The sequence below is a fragment of the Lithobates pipiens genome, unplaced genomic scaffold (assembly GCF_037356315.1).
Source record: "Lithobates pipiens isolate NorthernLeopardFrog02 unplaced genomic scaffold, aLitPip1_a1.2 Scaffold_30, whole genome shotgun sequence".
Lineage (NCBI taxonomy): Eukaryota > Metazoa > Chordata > Amphibia > Anura > Ranidae > Lithobates > Lithobates pipiens.
Window position 1 is genome coordinate 149,939,874 of NW_027507791.1, and position 17,278 is coordinate 149,957,151.

The 17,278-nt window shown below is 45.1% G+C and overlaps 1 protein-coding gene across 2 annotated transcripts in view; it reads left to right on the plus strand.

Annotated features, from left to right (window-relative positions):
• The first annotated feature begins 1,794 nt into the window (after positions 1-1,794).
• Positions 1,795-17,278, plus strand: part of LOC143943286 (cholinesterase-like) — a 29,308-nt gene continuing 13,824 nt past the window's right edge. The window contains exon 1 of one of the 2 annotated variants that reach the window (XM_077464934.1): positions 1,795-1,884. In XM_077464934.1, coding sequence (XP_077321060.1) covers positions 1,839-1,884 — 46 coding nt within the window. In that variant the 5' untranslated portion in view covers positions 1,795-1,838. Of the gene's footprint in view, positions 1,885-15,696; positions 15,727-17,278 lie in introns of those variants that run through there. The other variant, XM_077464936.1, reaches the window with a different exon arrangement.

The window sequence follows — 17,278 nt, forward strand, 5'->3', positions numbered from 1 at the left end:
GGGTACATTGTACCCCATACTCATTCACATAGGGTGGGGGGCCGGTATCCGGGGGCCCCCTTATTAAAGGGGGCTCCCAGATTCCGATAAGCCCTCCGCCCGCAGACCCCGACAACCAACGGCCAGGGTTGTCAGGAAGAGGCCCTTGTCCTCATCAACATGGGGACAAGGTGCTTTGGGGTGGGGGGGCTGCGCGGCCCCCCTTCCCCTAGGCACCCCCCCATGTTGAGGGCACACGGCCTGGTATGGCTCAGGAGGGGGGGCGCTCGCTCGCCCCCTTTCCTGGCCGGCCGGGTAGCGTGCTCGGACAAGGGTCTGTTGTGGACTTGGGGGGGACCCCCACGCCGATTTTTTTCGGCGTAGGGGTCCCCTTTAAGTCCATACCAGGCGGCGGGGCGGCGGGGCCAGAGACGTCCCCCTACCTGGATACCCGCTCGAAATGAGTGGACTTTTCTCCGGGCGGGAAAAGTCCGCTCATTTCAAAAGTACGGCGGACTGGCACACACACGGGCGGATTGTCCGCCGAAATTCCAAAATACTTAGTCCGCCAGACTGCACGCTGAAAAAGTCCGCTGAAGCCCACACATGAGCGGACTGTCCGCTGAAATGTGTTTCGGCGGACTAAGTAGGACAGACAGTCCGCCCGTGTGTACGCGGCTTTAGTGGTAACTGGAAGTTCAACATGGCACCTCATGGCAAAGAACTCTCTGAGGATCGGACAAAAAAGAATTGTTGCTCTACATAAAGATGGCCTTAGCTATAAGAAGATCGCCAATACCCTGAAACTGAGCTGCAGCATGGTGGCCAAGATCATACGGTGGTTTAACAGGTTCTAAAGACAAGGTGAAGACAAGACAGGTGAAGACAAGCAGACTAAGGACATGGATTACTGGAACCATGTCCTGTGATCTGATGAGACCAAGATAAACTTATTTGGGTCAGATGGTGCCAAGCGTGTGTGGCGGCAACCAGGTGAGGAGTACAAAGAAAAGTGTGTACAAATACAGTCAAGTATGGTGGTGGGAGTGCCATGGTCTGGGGCTGCATGAGTGCTGCCAGCACTGGGGAGCTACAGTTCATTGAGGGAACTATGAATGCCAACATGTACTGTGACATACTGAAGCAGAGCATGATCCCCTCCCTTTGGAGACTGGGCCACAGGACAGTATTCCAACATAACGACCCCAAACACACCTCCAAGACAACCACTGCCTTGCTAAAGAAGCTGAGGGTAAGCATGTCTCCAGAACTCAACCCTATGGAACATTTTGTGGGGCATCCTCAAACGGAAGGTGGAGGAGCGCAAGGTCTCTAACATCCACCAGCTCAGTGATGTCTTCATGGAGGAGTGGAAGAGGACTCCAGTGGCAATCTGTGAAGCTCTGGTGAACTCAATGCCCAAGGCAGTGCTGTAAAATAATAGCAGCACACAAATTATTGAAAGTTTGGGCCCAATTTGGACATTATCACTTAGGAGTGTACACACTTTTGTTGCCAGCGGTTTAGACATTAATGGCTGTGTGTTGAGTTATTTTGAAGGGACAAATTTACACTGTTATACAAGCTGTACACTCACTACTTTACATTGTAGTAAAGTGTCATTTCTTCAGTGTTGTCACATGAAAAGATATAATACAATTTTTACAAAAATGTGAGGGGTGTACTCACTTTTGTGAGCTACTGTATGATGTAATATATGGTTTTGACATGCAGTATTCCTACCTATATCTGATCTATTAGCCTTGTCATTGATTAACAGTTTACAACCTTAAGTATTATAACAGTTCAATGAATTTTGCCAGTCAGTCATTGCTTATCAGCTTCATAGAGGATATAAAATGGTAAGAACAGAAACCGCTCAAACCTTCAAGAAACAACATCCTGGTAAGTGCTCACAATGGGTTTACAATAATGCTTGCTAAAAATATAAGTTGAAGGGAAAAAATGATCATTGATGAAGTAAGATCACAGTCTAGTGCAGTCAGATTCAATGTAAACATTGATTTACCGAACAATCTATTACCTTACTTAACTGTAGTAGTTACAGTTAAGTAACTTAGTTACTTAACTGTAGCAAAAAATAACATAAATTAGAAGTTTGAAATACTGCTGTAATTAGAGAAACTTTAATGTATTATACCTTTTAACATCTCTATGTATTTTCAGTTTCTCAGTTACAATTTAAGTAAGTATCACTGGGTTCTGTATATAGAACGTTATCATTAGTCCACTAAAGTACAGCTCTACTTTTACACAAAAAAAAAAAAAAAAAAAACACGGTTGATCTACTAAAGTCAAAGAGGCTGTTCGCTTTCTCTCCAGAGCTTAGTGAACAAGGTGAATTTTCACACACAAGAAAAATAAAAGATAGAACTTTTGCTGGCATGTGATAGGATGGTGGAAGTCAACAGTACTCCGTCTAATTTGTTAATCCTAGGAAAAATTCCCTTTCAAAGTGCAAATTCCCCTGCAAAATGGACAGCATATTTGTCTATGCTAAATCAACCTCAGTATGTGCATCCCCCCCCCCCCCCCTTTAACTAGGATATCAAAAAAAGGACCTCCCCTGGTCCATCAAAATAAAGGATGAATGGGCGAAATGAGTACAATGTTTAAATATGCAACACAAAAACCACTTGCTAAAACCACTATTTAGATATCATGTTATATATCTATGCTCTAGATTAGTTTCCTCCCTCTTTTTGCACCCCTGAAGAAGGAATGCACTATATCCCGAAACGCATTGGGTGTAATGAGGTTTTAATATGAAAACTCTTTATTATGGTATTATTTACTGACTGCGTTCAGTTCATCAATGTTTCATATGTGCATACCTTTTTAATCATGTTTGCTCTTTAATAAAAACATGTATTGTTATTATATTATTGTGACAGACCTTTACTCAGTTTCTCTGGTTCTCTTTAAAGTCCATCAAGGGGAATTTCTTCATTTTCTGATTCTGCATTCTTAAATGTGGCACCCAGAGAAACAAGCACACTTCTTGCCATTCGCCCCTTTTTCCTATTCAGATATCCATCCCAAAAGCCAGAGGAAGTTTCCAACATGTTCATTTACCTTAACAGCAGGTTGTCTCTATACGTACTGTATATTATATGTGTTACATTTATAGTATAGCTTCTAATAATAAGGATTTTTCAACTATATTATTTTTCATTGCAGTGGATATAACTGCACTTATTGGAACATCAAACTAAAAATGAATAAGATTAACCACTTGACCACTGGGCACTTAAACACCCTTAATAACCAGACCAATTTTCAGCTTTCGGTGCTCTCACATTTTGAATGACAATTACTCAGTCATGCAACACTGGACCTATATGAAATTTTTGTCCTTTTTTTCACACAAATGGAGCTTTCTTTTGCTGGTATTTAATCACCGCTGGGTTTTTTATTTTTTGTGCTATAAAAGAAAAAATACAGAAAATTCTGTAAAAAAATGAATTTTTCTTTGTTTCTGTTATAAAATTTAGCAGATTAGTAATTTTTTCTTCATAAATTTTGGCCAAAATTTATACTACTACATGTCTTTGGTAAAAATAAGTACAAATTGGTGGATATTATTTGGTCTTTGTGAAAGTTATAAAGTCCACAAGCTATGGTGCCAATATCTGAAAATTGATCACACCTGAAGTACCGACGGCCTATTTGAATTCTTGAGACCCTAACATGCCAGAAAAGTACAAATACCCCCCAAATGACCCCTTTTTGGAAAGAAAACATTCCAAGGTATTTAGTAAGAGGCATGATGAGTTTTTTGAAGTTGTCATTTTTTCCCACAATTCTTTGCAAAATCAAGATTTTTTTTACTTTTTTTTTTTTTCACAAAATTGGCATATTATCAGTTTATTTCTCACACAGCATATGCATACCACAAATTACACCCCAAAACACATTCTGCTATTACTCCCGAGTATGGCGATACCACATGTGTGAGACTTTTACACAGTGTGGCCACATACAGAGGCCCAACATGCAGGGAGCGCCATCAGGCGTTCTGGAGCACCCAGGACAATTCTGACATTTCTCCCCTACATGTAAAAATCATCATTTATTTGCTAGAAAATTACATCGAATCCCAAAACATTATATATGTTTTTTTAGCAAAAACCCTGGAGAATACAATGGTGGTCGTTGCAACTTTTTATCTTGCACGGTATGCTATGAGCGGCCGTTTACCGTGATCCGTGATGCGCCGAGTCCTGTGGACCCGGCGGTCACGGATGCTCTCGAGTGCGCGCCCCAGGGGGCGTGCGAGAGCGGAATTCTGGGAGGACGTCATATGACAGCCTCCCAGAGTTAAGAAACCGCCCTGTAGCCGTCATTCGGCTATAAGGCGGTTGTTAAGTGGTTAAAATTAAATTGCAAAAAGAAAGTAAGAGTTAGCATATGTAATCTCTATATTTGATATGTTAACTACTTACAGATCGGAATATTTTCCCCCTTAGACCCCTTTCACACTGAGGGCGTTTTGCAGGCGCTATAGCGTTAGAAATAGCGCCTGCAATCCGCCCTCAAACTGCTGCACCATTGTCTCCAGTGTAAAAGCCCGAGGGCTTTCACACCAGAGCGGTGCGCTGGCAGGACATCAGGAAAAGTCCTGGCAGCAGCTTCTTTGGATCGGTGAAGGAGCCGTGTGTTTACCGTTCCTTCACTGCTGCTCCCCATTGAAATCAATGGGGCAGCGGTGCAATACCGCTGGCAAAACGCCACTTTTGCAGAGTATTGCAGGCAGTTTTAACCCTTTTTTGGCCGCTAGCAGGGGGTACAAGCGCCCGCTAGCGGCCGAAATGCGCCAATCCGATGGTAAAATGCCGCTAAAAATAGCAGCGTTTTACCGCCGACTCTATGGGCGCAACAGTGGGAAAGGGGTCTTAAAGCGGAGGTCTCCCCACCACTGCAAAAATGAAAAGCCAACAGCTGCACATACTGCAGCTGCTGACGTTTAATAATCAAACACTTACCTGTCCTGGAGTCTAGCAATGTCGGCACCGCAGCTGATGTTTCCATCAGCTGTCGGGTGCATGCCGCCTCTATTGGAAGTAAGGGAACTCTACTGCGCATGTGCGAGGCTCCGCTCCTCTCTCCTAATGGCCCGGTAGCCGGGGAAGGATGAGGGTGGAGGAGGGAGCAAAGGTGGTGATGTTAATACCTGCAGCTGAGGCTCCCGGAAGTGGGAACAGAATACCTGTGAAAGATGGGTATCCTGCTTCCCCCAAAAGGTGACAAATGTGAGGGGGGAGGAATATAATGAGCGGAAGTTCCACTTTTGGGTGGAACTCCGCTTTACTGACCAGGCCATTTTTTGCGATATGGCACTGCGTAGTTTTTAACTGCGCGGTCGTGCGACGTTGTACCCAAACAAAATTTACCTCCTTTTTTTCCCCACAAATAGAGCTTTCTTTTGGTGGTCTTTAATCGCCTCTGTGTTTTGTATTTTTTGCACTACAAACAAAAAAATTGCAACAATTAAAAAAAAAAACAACAATATTTTATACTTTTTGCTGTAATAAATATCCCCAAGAAAAATAAATTTCTTCATCAGTTTAGAATGAAAAAAATCGCAATAAGTGCATATTGATTGGTTTGCACAAAAGTTATAGCGTCTACAAAATAATGGATATATTTATAGCATTTTTATTATTTTTTTTACTAGTAATGGTGGCGATCTGTGATTTTTAGCAGGACTGCAACATTGTGGCGAACAGATCAGACACTTTTGACACTTTTTTGGGACCATTCACATTTATACAGCGATCAGTGCTATTAAAATGCACTAATTACTGTATAAATGTCACTGGTAGGGAAGGGGTTAACACTACAAGGTGATCAAGGGGTTAAATGTCTTCCCTTGTGTGTGTTTCTAACTGTGGGGGGATGGAACTGACTGGAGGAAGAGACAGGTCACTGTTCCTGATTACTAGAAACAGCAGATCTGTCCTCTCCCTGTCAGAACGGGGATGTGTGAGTGCACACACACACACACATCCCCGTTCTGGCTCTCGAGCCCACGATCGCGGGTGGCCGGCGGATATCGCGGCCAGTGGCCACGCGCATTGGGTGCTCCTTCTGTGTACGCACCTGCTATCACCCTGAAATATGCCGATGTACACCTGCGGCGATTTTCGGGATCGTGCTGACTTGCCACCGTATGACGGCGGCTGGTCGGCAAGTGGGTTAACATATGCAACTCTAGATCTTATATAGAGAATATATAGAGAACATATAGAGAACATATTCCTGATTTTATCCATATAAATTAAGCTTTTAAATAGATTTATTTATTGTGGGTATTGGCAGTAGAAATAGCATGATACCAGGCAACACGGGAACACGATTGGCAGTCAAAGTAGCATTCCATTCAAATCTTAACTATACCTACCTATCCACCTAACCTATAAAGGAAGTCTCCGCTCTACTTCCTCCCAAAGGTGTTCTATCTGGTTGAGGTCAGAACTCTGTGCAGGCCAGTCAAGTTCCTCCACCCAAAACTCGCTCATCCTTGTCTTTATGGACCTTGCTTTGTGCACTGGTGCGCAGTCATGTTGGAACAGGAAGGGGCCATCCCCAAACCCAACAAAGTTGGGAGCATGAAATTACCCAAAATGGCCCTTCATTGGAACTAAGGGGCCAAGCCCAACCCCTGAAAAACAACCCCACACCATAATCTCCCCCCCCCCCCACCAAATGATTTGGACAAGTGCACAAGGCAAGGTTCATAAAGACATGGATGAGCGAGTTTTGGGTCCTGACTTCAACTCGATAGAACACCTTTGGGATGAATTAGAGCTGAGACTGCGAGCCAGGCCTTCTCGTTCACATCAGTGCCTGACCTCACAAATGCTTCTGGAAGAATGGTCAAACATTCCCATAGACACACTCCTAAACCTTGAGTACAGCCTACCCAGAAGAGTTGAAGCTGTTAAAGCTGCTAATGGTGGGCCAACTAAATATTGAACCCTACAGACTAAGACCGGGATGCCATTAAAGTTTATGTGTGTGTAAAGGCAGGCGTCCCAATACTTTTGATAATATAGTGTGTCTATACGTACTTATTCTGAGGGTGCTCCAGTCCAGTTACAGGAGTCCTACAGCTGTCAGAATAGGTAAGTATTGACATCTTTCCTTTACAGGGTAGCTAGAATAGACTTATGCCCTGTACACACGGTCGGACATTCCGACGACAACATCCGATGGATTTTGGCCCAAACTTGTCTTGCATACACATGGTCGCACAAAGTTGTGGGAAAATCCAATCATTCAGAACGAGGTGACGTAAACCACATACGACGGGACTATAAAGAGGGCAGTAGCTAGTAGTTTTTGTCTTTTCGTAATTTATGTCGTAATTTATTCTGAGCATGCATGGAACTTTGTCCGTCGTTATTGTCTACACACGATCGGAATTTACGGGATTGGATTTTGTTGTCGGAAAATTTAAGATCCAGCTCTCAAACTTTGTGTGTCGGAAATTCCGAAGGAAAAAGTCAGATGGAGTCCACACACAATCGGATTTTCCGATAACACGATCCAATCACACATTTTCCGTCGGAAAGTCCGACCATGTGTACAGGGCTTTAGAATTGGGTGGGAGCAGGTTTAGATATAGTTAGGATTTGACTGGAATTTTGCTTTAAAGGTGACCCTGGTGTGGTGATAATCAGGAGCACTGCTGCTTGCTACCCTGGTCTGGTGACATCAGCACTGGTGTGACGGTGATAAGGAGCACTGGTGTTGGCTGCACTGGCTCTGGTGACACTGGTATGTCTGTTGATCAGGAAAACTTTTGCTGGCTTACCCTGGCACTGGTGACACTATCACTGCTGTGAAGACAATCAGAAACACTGCTACTTACTGCACTGGTCTGCTGACACTGGCATTGGAGTGGAGGAGATATATTTCATCTAAAAGAGGGCACATTTTACTGGAGGTATGTGATGACCCTTGGGGGTAGGTTTACTAAAGGAAAATATACTGTGCACTTGCTCCAGAGCTTAGTAAATTAGGTAAAGTTTATTTGAAAAAAATAAATAATCGCATTCAAGGAAAATAAAAAACAGCATTTTTGTTTGTCATGATTGGATGATAGAAACCAGCAGATCTTCCCCCTCAGATCTAGAAAACTGCACAGAATATTTGCCTTTCATAAAGCAACCTCTTAGTGCCGATTCACACAGGGGTAACACGACTTCAGCGCAACTTCAACACGACGTTGAGCGACTCACAGCACGACTTCAAGTTGCCCCAGGACAGGCGACTTTGCCTGTGGCCAATCAGAGAATAATCAGCTCTCTGGGAGGGAGGGGTTTGCCTGCGTAATCTAATTTATTTTCCTGTAAATTTGCTTCAATATAGATGGAGAAGATCTGACTTAGAGGCGACTTCCATTGAATTCTATGGGTACAGGTTGTCTAGAAGTCACCTTGAAGTAGTACAGGAACCTTTTCTGAAGTCGGAGCAAATTCAGTAGTGTCCATTAAGACGGCTCTCATTGACTATAATGTAATTCCCAATGTCAAGCGACTTGGGGTGACTTGAGGGCTGACAAGTCGGAGCCCAAGTCATTGTAGTGTGAACCGACCCTTAGTCCTTAGTTTTGTTTTGTTTGTTTTTTTATGTTTATTTTTTGTGAACTTCGGCTCTAATTACTTAATTATTAATGGTGTTATCTGTCAATGCAAACATGAAAAATTCTGCAGATGTGCTTTTCCATTACACTTTCTTATCTGTAGCAAAGGACACCTTTACTGTTATTGTTTTATTATACCTATAGTAAACACTCATATTGTATTCTTGACATTCTTACTACATGGATAAAGTCGTTGTCTGTCTGGTTATTGAACTGTCTATAAACCGCAGCGAAAAACTGCAGTGGTTTGTTATATATTTTAATCTATTTGAAAACCAAAAGGACCATACATGTTACCTTTTTGGTTGCCCTTATGCCACGTACACACGACCGGACTTTCCAGCAGACTAGGTCCGACGGTCTTCCCGACGGACTTTCGGCTGAGTTCCAATGGACTTTCCAAATGAATGGACTTGGCCACACATGAACAGACTAAGTCTGTTCGTTTTGAACGTGATGACATAAACGGGACTAAACAAGGAAGTTCAATAGCCAGTAGCCAATAGCTTCCCTTGCGTCGTATTTGGTCAGTCGGACTAGCACGCAAACGGTTTTCCCAATTTTAGTCCGTCGGAATTGAGTCCGTTGGATAGATTTGAAACATGTTCTATCCCTAGGTCTGTCAGATTTTTTTTTTTCAAAAAACGATCGGACTAGCCCACACACGATCAGATTGTCCGACGCACTAATCCCTTCGGACCTAGTCTGCCGGAAAGTCTGGTCGCGTGTACGTGGAATTACAGCAAATTTTTCAGGACAAGCCATCCCCTTATACCTCCTCCTTCTATGGTCCAAGCAGTACTTTATTTAAAAATGTAAGATTATGTTCACATTAGCCCTCATGGTAATACAGATTGTTACAGAAAATTTCCCAAAGATAATAGAATTCTCTAGACCAGGGGTGTCCAAACTTTTTTCAAAGAGGGCCGGATTTGATGAAGTGAACATGCGCGAGGGCCGACCATTTTGCCTCACATTCTTTGAATCGTTAAAATTCGGTCTAAGTGTGTTCGTTCGAGCTCTAATACACTGCCCAACAAGAATTCTCTTGCCTTTGTGGCTGTGTGTGGGAAGAAATGAGCTTGGGCGTATTTGTACATACTGTATTAATTGGCGTATAACACACACCTTCACTTTAAGAGGGAAGTTTCAGGAAAAAAAAATGTTTAAATAAAGAACTGTGAAGCAAAATAATGGTCAGTGCCCACCAATGCAGCCTAATCAGTGCACATCTGCAGACCCACCTTTGCCAGGAACACACCCACCACAGCCAGGAATGCCCCCACCATAGCCAGGAATGCCCCCCCCATAGCCAGGAATGCCCCCCCCATAGCCAGGAATGCCCCCCCCCATAGCCAGGAATGCCCCCCCATAGCAAGGAATGCCCCCACCATAGCCAGGAATGCCCCCACCATAGCCAGGAATGCCCCCACCATAGCCAGGAATGCCCCCACCATAGCCAGGAATGCCCCCACCATAGCCAGGAATTCCCCCACCATAGCCAGGAATTCCCCCACCATTGCCAGGGACACAGCACCATTGCCAGGGACACAGCACCATTGCCTGGGACACAGCACCATTGCCAGGAATGCCTCCCCAAATGCCTCACCATTGCCAGGAATGCCTCCCCAAATGCCTCACCATTGCCAGGAATGCAGCACCATTGCCAGGAATGACTTACCATTGCCAGGGACGCAGCACCATTGCCAGGGACGCAGCACCATTGCCAGGGACGCAGCACCATTGCCAGGGACGCAGCACCATTGCCAGGAATGCCTCCCCAAATGCCTCACCATTGCCAGGAATGACTCACCATTGCCATGGACGCAGCACCATTGCCAGAGACGCAGCACCATTGCCAGAGACGCAGCACCATTGCCAGGGACGCAGCACCATTGCCAGGGACGCAGCACCATTGCCAGGGACGCAGCACCATTGCCAGGGAAGCAGCACCATTGCCAGGGACGCAGCACCATTGCCTGGGACGCAGCACCATTGCCAGGAATGCCTCCCCAAATGCCTCACCATTGCCAGGAATGCCTCCCCAAATGCCTCACCATTGCCAGGAATGCAGCACCATTGCCAGGAATGCAGCACCATTGCCAGGAATGACTCACCATTGCCAGGAACGCAGCACCATTGCCAGGAACGCAGCACCATTGCCAGGAACGCAGCACCATTGCCAGGAACACAGCACCATTGCCAGGAACACAGCACCATTGCCAGGAACACAGCACCATTGCCAGGAATGCACTGACGAGCGCCAAAGGAGAATCTCCTGTTTACACGGCGGCTTCTTTAATAGAAAGTCCCGCCTCCTTTGATGGACAGAAAAGTCGTCCAATGGCAGTGCAGGAGAAGGACTTCCTATTACAGAGGCCGCCCGTAAACAGGAAATTCTCCTGTGTACGGCGCTCGGTCCTGTCCTCCCTGTACCTTCCGAAGCATATATATCAGGGGTAATGAATTAAAATTAAAGGAGGTCCGGTCGCCAAAATTTTCTTTGGGCCGAGGTCCGAATCTCAAGTCTGTGCTACGACTCAGAAATATTGTAGTAACTGTATATCTATCAAAACATGAGAAATGTACAATTTCCTTAGCATTTCAACAATATTTATTGTCAAGTTACATCTGGTAATCCCAGATCAAGTTAAATCTGGTGTCCCCATCACAGTGCCCCTTTAAATCAGGTGTCCCCATCACAGTGCCCTTTTACATCAGGTGTCCCCATCACAGTGCCCCTTTACATCAGGTGTCCCCATCGCAGTGCTTCTTTAAATCAGGTGTCCCCATCAGTGCCCCTTTACATCAGGTGTCCCCATCACAGTGCTTCTTTAAATCAGGTGTCCCCATCACAGTGCCCCTTTAAATCAGGTGTCCCCATCACAGTGCCCCTTTACATCAGGTGTCCCCATCACAGTGCTTCTTTAAATCAGGTGTCCCCATCACAGTGCCCCTTTACATCAGGTGTCCCCATCACAGTGCCCCTTTACATCAGGTGTCCCCATCACAGTGCCCCTTTACATCAGGTGTCCCCATCACAGTGCCCCTTTACATCAGGTGTCCCCATCACAGTGCCCCTTTACATCAGGTGTCCCCATCACAGTGCCCCTTTAAATCAGGTGTCCCCATCACAGTGCCCCTTTAAATCTGGTGTCCCCATCACAGTGCCCCTTTACATCAGGTGTCCCCATCACAGTGCCCCTTTACATCAGGTGTCCTCATCACAGTGCCCCTTTACATCAGGTGTCCCCATCACAGTGCCCCTTTACATCAGGTGTCCCCATCACAGTGCCCCTTTACATCAGGTGTCCCCATCACAGTGCCCCTTTACATCAGGTGTCCCCATCACAGTGCCCCTTAACATAAAATGTGCACATCAGGATTTCCCTTAACATAAAATAAGTGTCATGCTGATGGGCACATTTTATATTAAGGGGCACTCTGATGGACACAACAAAACATGCCCCTTAACTTAAAATTTGCCCATCAAAGTGTCCCTTTTAATATAAAATGTACCTATCAGTGTTGCTCTTAAAATAAAATCTGCCCATCAGCGTGCCCCTTAACATGAAATAAGGGTCACACTGATGGGCACCTATTATGTTAGGAGGCATTCTGATGGACAATTTTTATTTTAAGGGGCATGCTGATGAGTATATTTTTAATGTGCACATCGATGGGCATATTTTGTAGGGCACATTTTGTTGTACCCATCAGCGTGCCCCTTAACAAAATATGCCCATCGATGTGCACATTAAAAATATACCCATCAGCGTGCCCCGTAAAATAAAATTTGTCCATCGGATTACCCCTTAACATAAAAGGTGCCCATCAGCGTGACCCTTATTTTATGTTAAGGGGCACGTTGATGGGAAAATTTTATGTTAAAGGGCACTCTGATGGGCACATTTTATTTTAAGGGACACGCTGATGGGTATATTTTTAATGTGCACATCGATGGGCATATTTTGTTAAGGGGCACCTTAACAAAACATGCCCATCAGTGTGCACATAAAAAATATATCCATCAGCGTGCCCCTTAAAATGAAATGTGCCCATCAGAGTGTCCTTTAACATAAAATTTTCCCATCAGCGTGCCCTTTACAAAAAAAAAGCCCCTTAAAATATGCCCAACAGTGTGCACAACACTGATCACTAATAGATAACTAATGTGCCCACATACCTTAACTGCAGGAGTGTGGGCACAACTGAAGCTGCCTCGCGATGAGATCCAGGACCCGGGAACCGCGGGCAGCAGGGGGGCGGGGCGCGCACGTGACAACACACCCCTACTGCCCGTGTCTCTTCAGCTCCGAGAGACACGGCCAGGAGCAGGGGGCGGGCGCATGCGCGCAGCGTCACTGGTTGCTGGGGAAACCCGCGGTCCCAGCAAACCAGTGATTGCTGTCGCTTGCTACACTGGCGGCATGGCGGTCCGGGCAGAAGCGCTGCTCGGTCCGGACTCGGACCGCGGGCCGCCATTTAGTGACGGCTGATATATATCTTTTGTGGCCCCGGCGCTGGGAGATCGTCGGGGGCCACAAAAGATATGTATGTCCAAATAACCAGGCGGGCCGTTCAAAACCGGGCCACGGGCCGCAAGTGGCCCGCGGGCCGGACTTTGGACATGCCTGCTCTAGACAGTTGTCCCCAGTTAAAGTTCAGGCAGCAATGAAAATGTATATAGAAAAAACATGTTGCGCTGTCTAAATTAGTGAATCAACCTTCAAATATTATGAATAATTCTCATATAGAACAATAAAAATTAAATGCAAAAGTCCTTTAAAGTGGTTGTAAACCCTTACAAACCACTTTGACCTACAGGTAAGCCTAGATTGAGCAGGCGCACTGAGCGCGGCATTTCCAACAATGGAGCTGCCGCGCGTGTTGGCTCCCATGAGCGGGAGTGACGTCATCGCGGCTTCGCCGAATGACAGCGGCGGAGCTGCGAGACCCCACCGAGAAGATGGATGCGCTGGACTACAGGGGACAGCGGTGACTTCGCTGGCTCCTGTGTCAGGTAAGTGACACATAATGGGCTACTATGCGATGCATAGTAGTCCATTATGCTTTGCCTTTGCAGGGAATGAAAGAGGAAGTAAACTCATCAGGGTTTACTTCCTCTTTAAACGAGTGTGACACCCAGTGCTTGAATAGATAAGGCAAAATGCGGCCGGTCGGCAAGTTCCCGCAAATCGCCGTAGGTGTCCATCATCACCTTTAAGAGCGATAGCAGATGCGCACGCGCTGCACAGCGGGGGACCCGATGTGCGTGGCCATGATGCCTGCTGGCCACCCGCAATTGTGAAATCGAGAGCCAGAAAAGAGATTTGTCAATGTAAACAGACAGATCCCCATTCTGGCAGGGGAGGAGAGAGAGATCTGCTGTTTCTAGTGATTATGAACAACGATCTGTCTCTCCTCATCCAGTCAGCCCCATCCCCCCACAGTTATGCTGGCCATAATGTATACGAAAAATTAGCCGACATTCAGTCATTTAAACAGTTTGTTCGTTTTTTGGCCAGTTAATGGGCACAAAATCGATAAGCACTGGGACGTTTTTGACCTGAAAAAACGAAGGACAAGTTTGGAAATTTTCTACCAAATGATCGATAAATTGAAAGGTTAATGTGTTTCCCAAACTGAGCTGTCTGCACTAGGTAGATGTAAAAAAACAAACAAAAAATGCATTCATTTATGTCCACTGAACGATTTATCGGCCATTACATCGTTTGCGCTCACGAATGTTGGAAAATGGGTTCAGCTGATTTTCCCTATAGTGTATGTCCAGCATTAGAAAGACCTCCTAGGGAACACATTTACCCCTTGATCGCCCCCTAGTGTTAAACCCTTTCCCTGTAAGTGACATTTACACGGTAATCAGTGCATTTTTATTTTATTTTTATTTTTACTGTATAAATGTCACTGGTCCTAAAAGTGTCCGATCTTCCAATAAAAATCACAGGTCACCACCAATACTAGAAACATTTTTTAAAAAATGCCATAAATCTATTCCCTATTTTGTAGATGCTATAACTTTTGCGCAAACAATCAATATATGCTTATTGCGGGTTTTGTTTTAATTTTTTTTTACTAAAAATATGTATAAGAATATATATTGGCCAAAACATTTTTTGGGGGGGATATTTATTATAGCAAAAATGTTAAAATATTGTTGTTGTTTTTTTTTTCAAAATTGACACTCTTTTTTTTGTTTATAGCACAAAAAATAAAAACTGCAGAGGTGATCAAATACCACCAAAAGAAAGCTCTATTTGTTGGGAAAAAAAGGACTTAAATTTTGTTTGGGTACAGAGTCGCATGACTGTGCAATTGTCAGTTAAAGTGACGCAAAAAAAAAGGGGGAAAGTGGTTAAAAAACGACTTACAGCAAGACTGTAATCACAGGCATTGAACAATGCCTGTAATTAGAGTCTTGTTGTAAGTAGTTTTTTAATAAGTTGCTGTAGACAGCTTTCACACCAAGCCGCCCATAGCATCGGCGGTAAAACGCCGCTAATTTTAGCTGCGTTTTACCATTGGATTTGCAGTGCATTTTGGCTGAAAGTGCTTTTACCCTCTGCTAGTGGCCAAGAAAGGGTTAAAACCACCCACAATACGCCGCAATAGCGGAGTTTTGCCGGCGGTATTGCAGCGCTACCCCATTGATTTCAATGGGGAGCAGCGGTGGAGGAGCGATAAACATACCGCTCCAAAGAAGCTGCTGGCAAGACTTTTCCTGACATCCTGCCAGCCTGACAGCTTTCATACTGAAAACAATGGAGCAGCAGTTTAAGGGCAGATTGCAGGTGCTATTTCTAACGATACAGTGCCTGCAAAACGCCCTCGATGTGAAAGAGGTCTTAATAAAAATGTTTTTTATCTGGATGCTGCGCAATGAGTTTCCCTTTTTTTCTTATAATCACTGATTGATTTGGCTCCTGAGGATATCCTGTGGCCACATCTTTGGCTCGTTTTCAACAACGATCCCCTGCTGGGAGGCTGTATAAGTCAAGCTGATCTGAACCTAATGTGAAAGAGCATGCAGAGGCAAGTATAGGCCTTTGGATCTGGTAAGGAAACAATGTTGGCTGATCTATTCAAGAAAGCACTGGGTGCTGCACTTGGTTTTAATGGCTTTTGCACTTTATTATTATGGAATTTATTGTTCTATAGGAGTATTATTCATAACATTTGAAGGCTGATTCACTCATTTAGACAGCGCAACTTAATATATATATATATATATATATATATTATGTGTGTATGAATGATGTAAGTGCTGCTGTTTATCATTTATTATTCATTCTTTTTATTTTCATTTCACACATACACCAAGTGCAATATATTTTTAATCCAACAATGAAACTTTGACAGATGGTCTAACCCTCCAACTAGGGATGAGCTTCGTGTTCGAGTCGAACATACGTTCGACTCGAACATCGGCTGTTCGCCCGTTCGGTGAATTCCGAACGTTATGGGCCGTTCACGCCAAATTCGTGTGGCGCTCACGGCCCACAATGCACTGCGTCATCGCAGTGCATTGCTGGCTCATGATTGGCAAAGCATGCACTGTGACCCCCGCATGCTTGGCCAATCACAGCCCCAGCAGCGAGGAGAGCCATGATTGGCCACAGGCAGGATGCCTGTGGCCAATCATAGCTCAGGCTGTGTAGTACACGCCCCACACTATATAAGGCTGCTAGTGCGGCGGCCTAGTGTAGTGTGTTGGCGTCTGAAGCAGTTAGTGGGTGTTCTGTGTACCTTCAACACAGTACACACCGATCGTTATCGGCCGATTTTTCGATCTTGCTCTTCTGTAGTGGTTGTTGTCTGCTTGCCCTGACCGCAGTATACACCGCTATATTCACCTCACCTATATAGCTAGTGATCTATCTTTTATAATAGAGCTTGCAGTCAGTAGTGTTAGGAGCTTGTGCGTGCTCTGTACCCAGTACACACTGCTATATCCACCTACATAGCTCTTCTCTATTTGAGCCCACTTGCCATCTGCAGGAGTTATTGGAAGTTGTGTGTGTGTGTGTGCCTCCAGCACAGCACAGTATACATCTGTATATACCCCTTTATCTCTGGTGTTCTATAATAAAGGCATCTGCAGGAGTTAGTGGGTGTTGTGTGCCTCCAGCACAATATACACTACCCAACTGCTTTTTTACCCAACTCCCTTCAGGCCATTACCATGTCTGGAAGGCCAGCAAGGAGAGGCAGACAGGCGCGAGCCGATAAGAGGGCAAGCAGGCTCTGTGTCTAGAGACAACAGTGCTGGTCGTGGACGCGGTGCATTGTCATCAGCACGTGGCCATGGGACACGCTTGTCCTCCTTTTCGGCAGCTGGACATGTTGAACCGCAACATGCCAATGACTTGGTAGAGTGGATGACCAAGCCCTCTTCATCCTCCTCATCCTCTCTCACCCAGTCTCAGGGTAGTAGCAAAGCAGCTGCCAACGCATCGTCTTCCCTCCTCTCAATGTCATCATCAGTGACTCCTTCCCTAGACCCACCACGTCCACCTGAGGAGTCTCCTGAACTCTTTGAGCACAGTGTTGGGTACATGCTTCAGGAGGATGCCCAGTGTTTTGTAGGCTCTGATGACACTCAGCTAG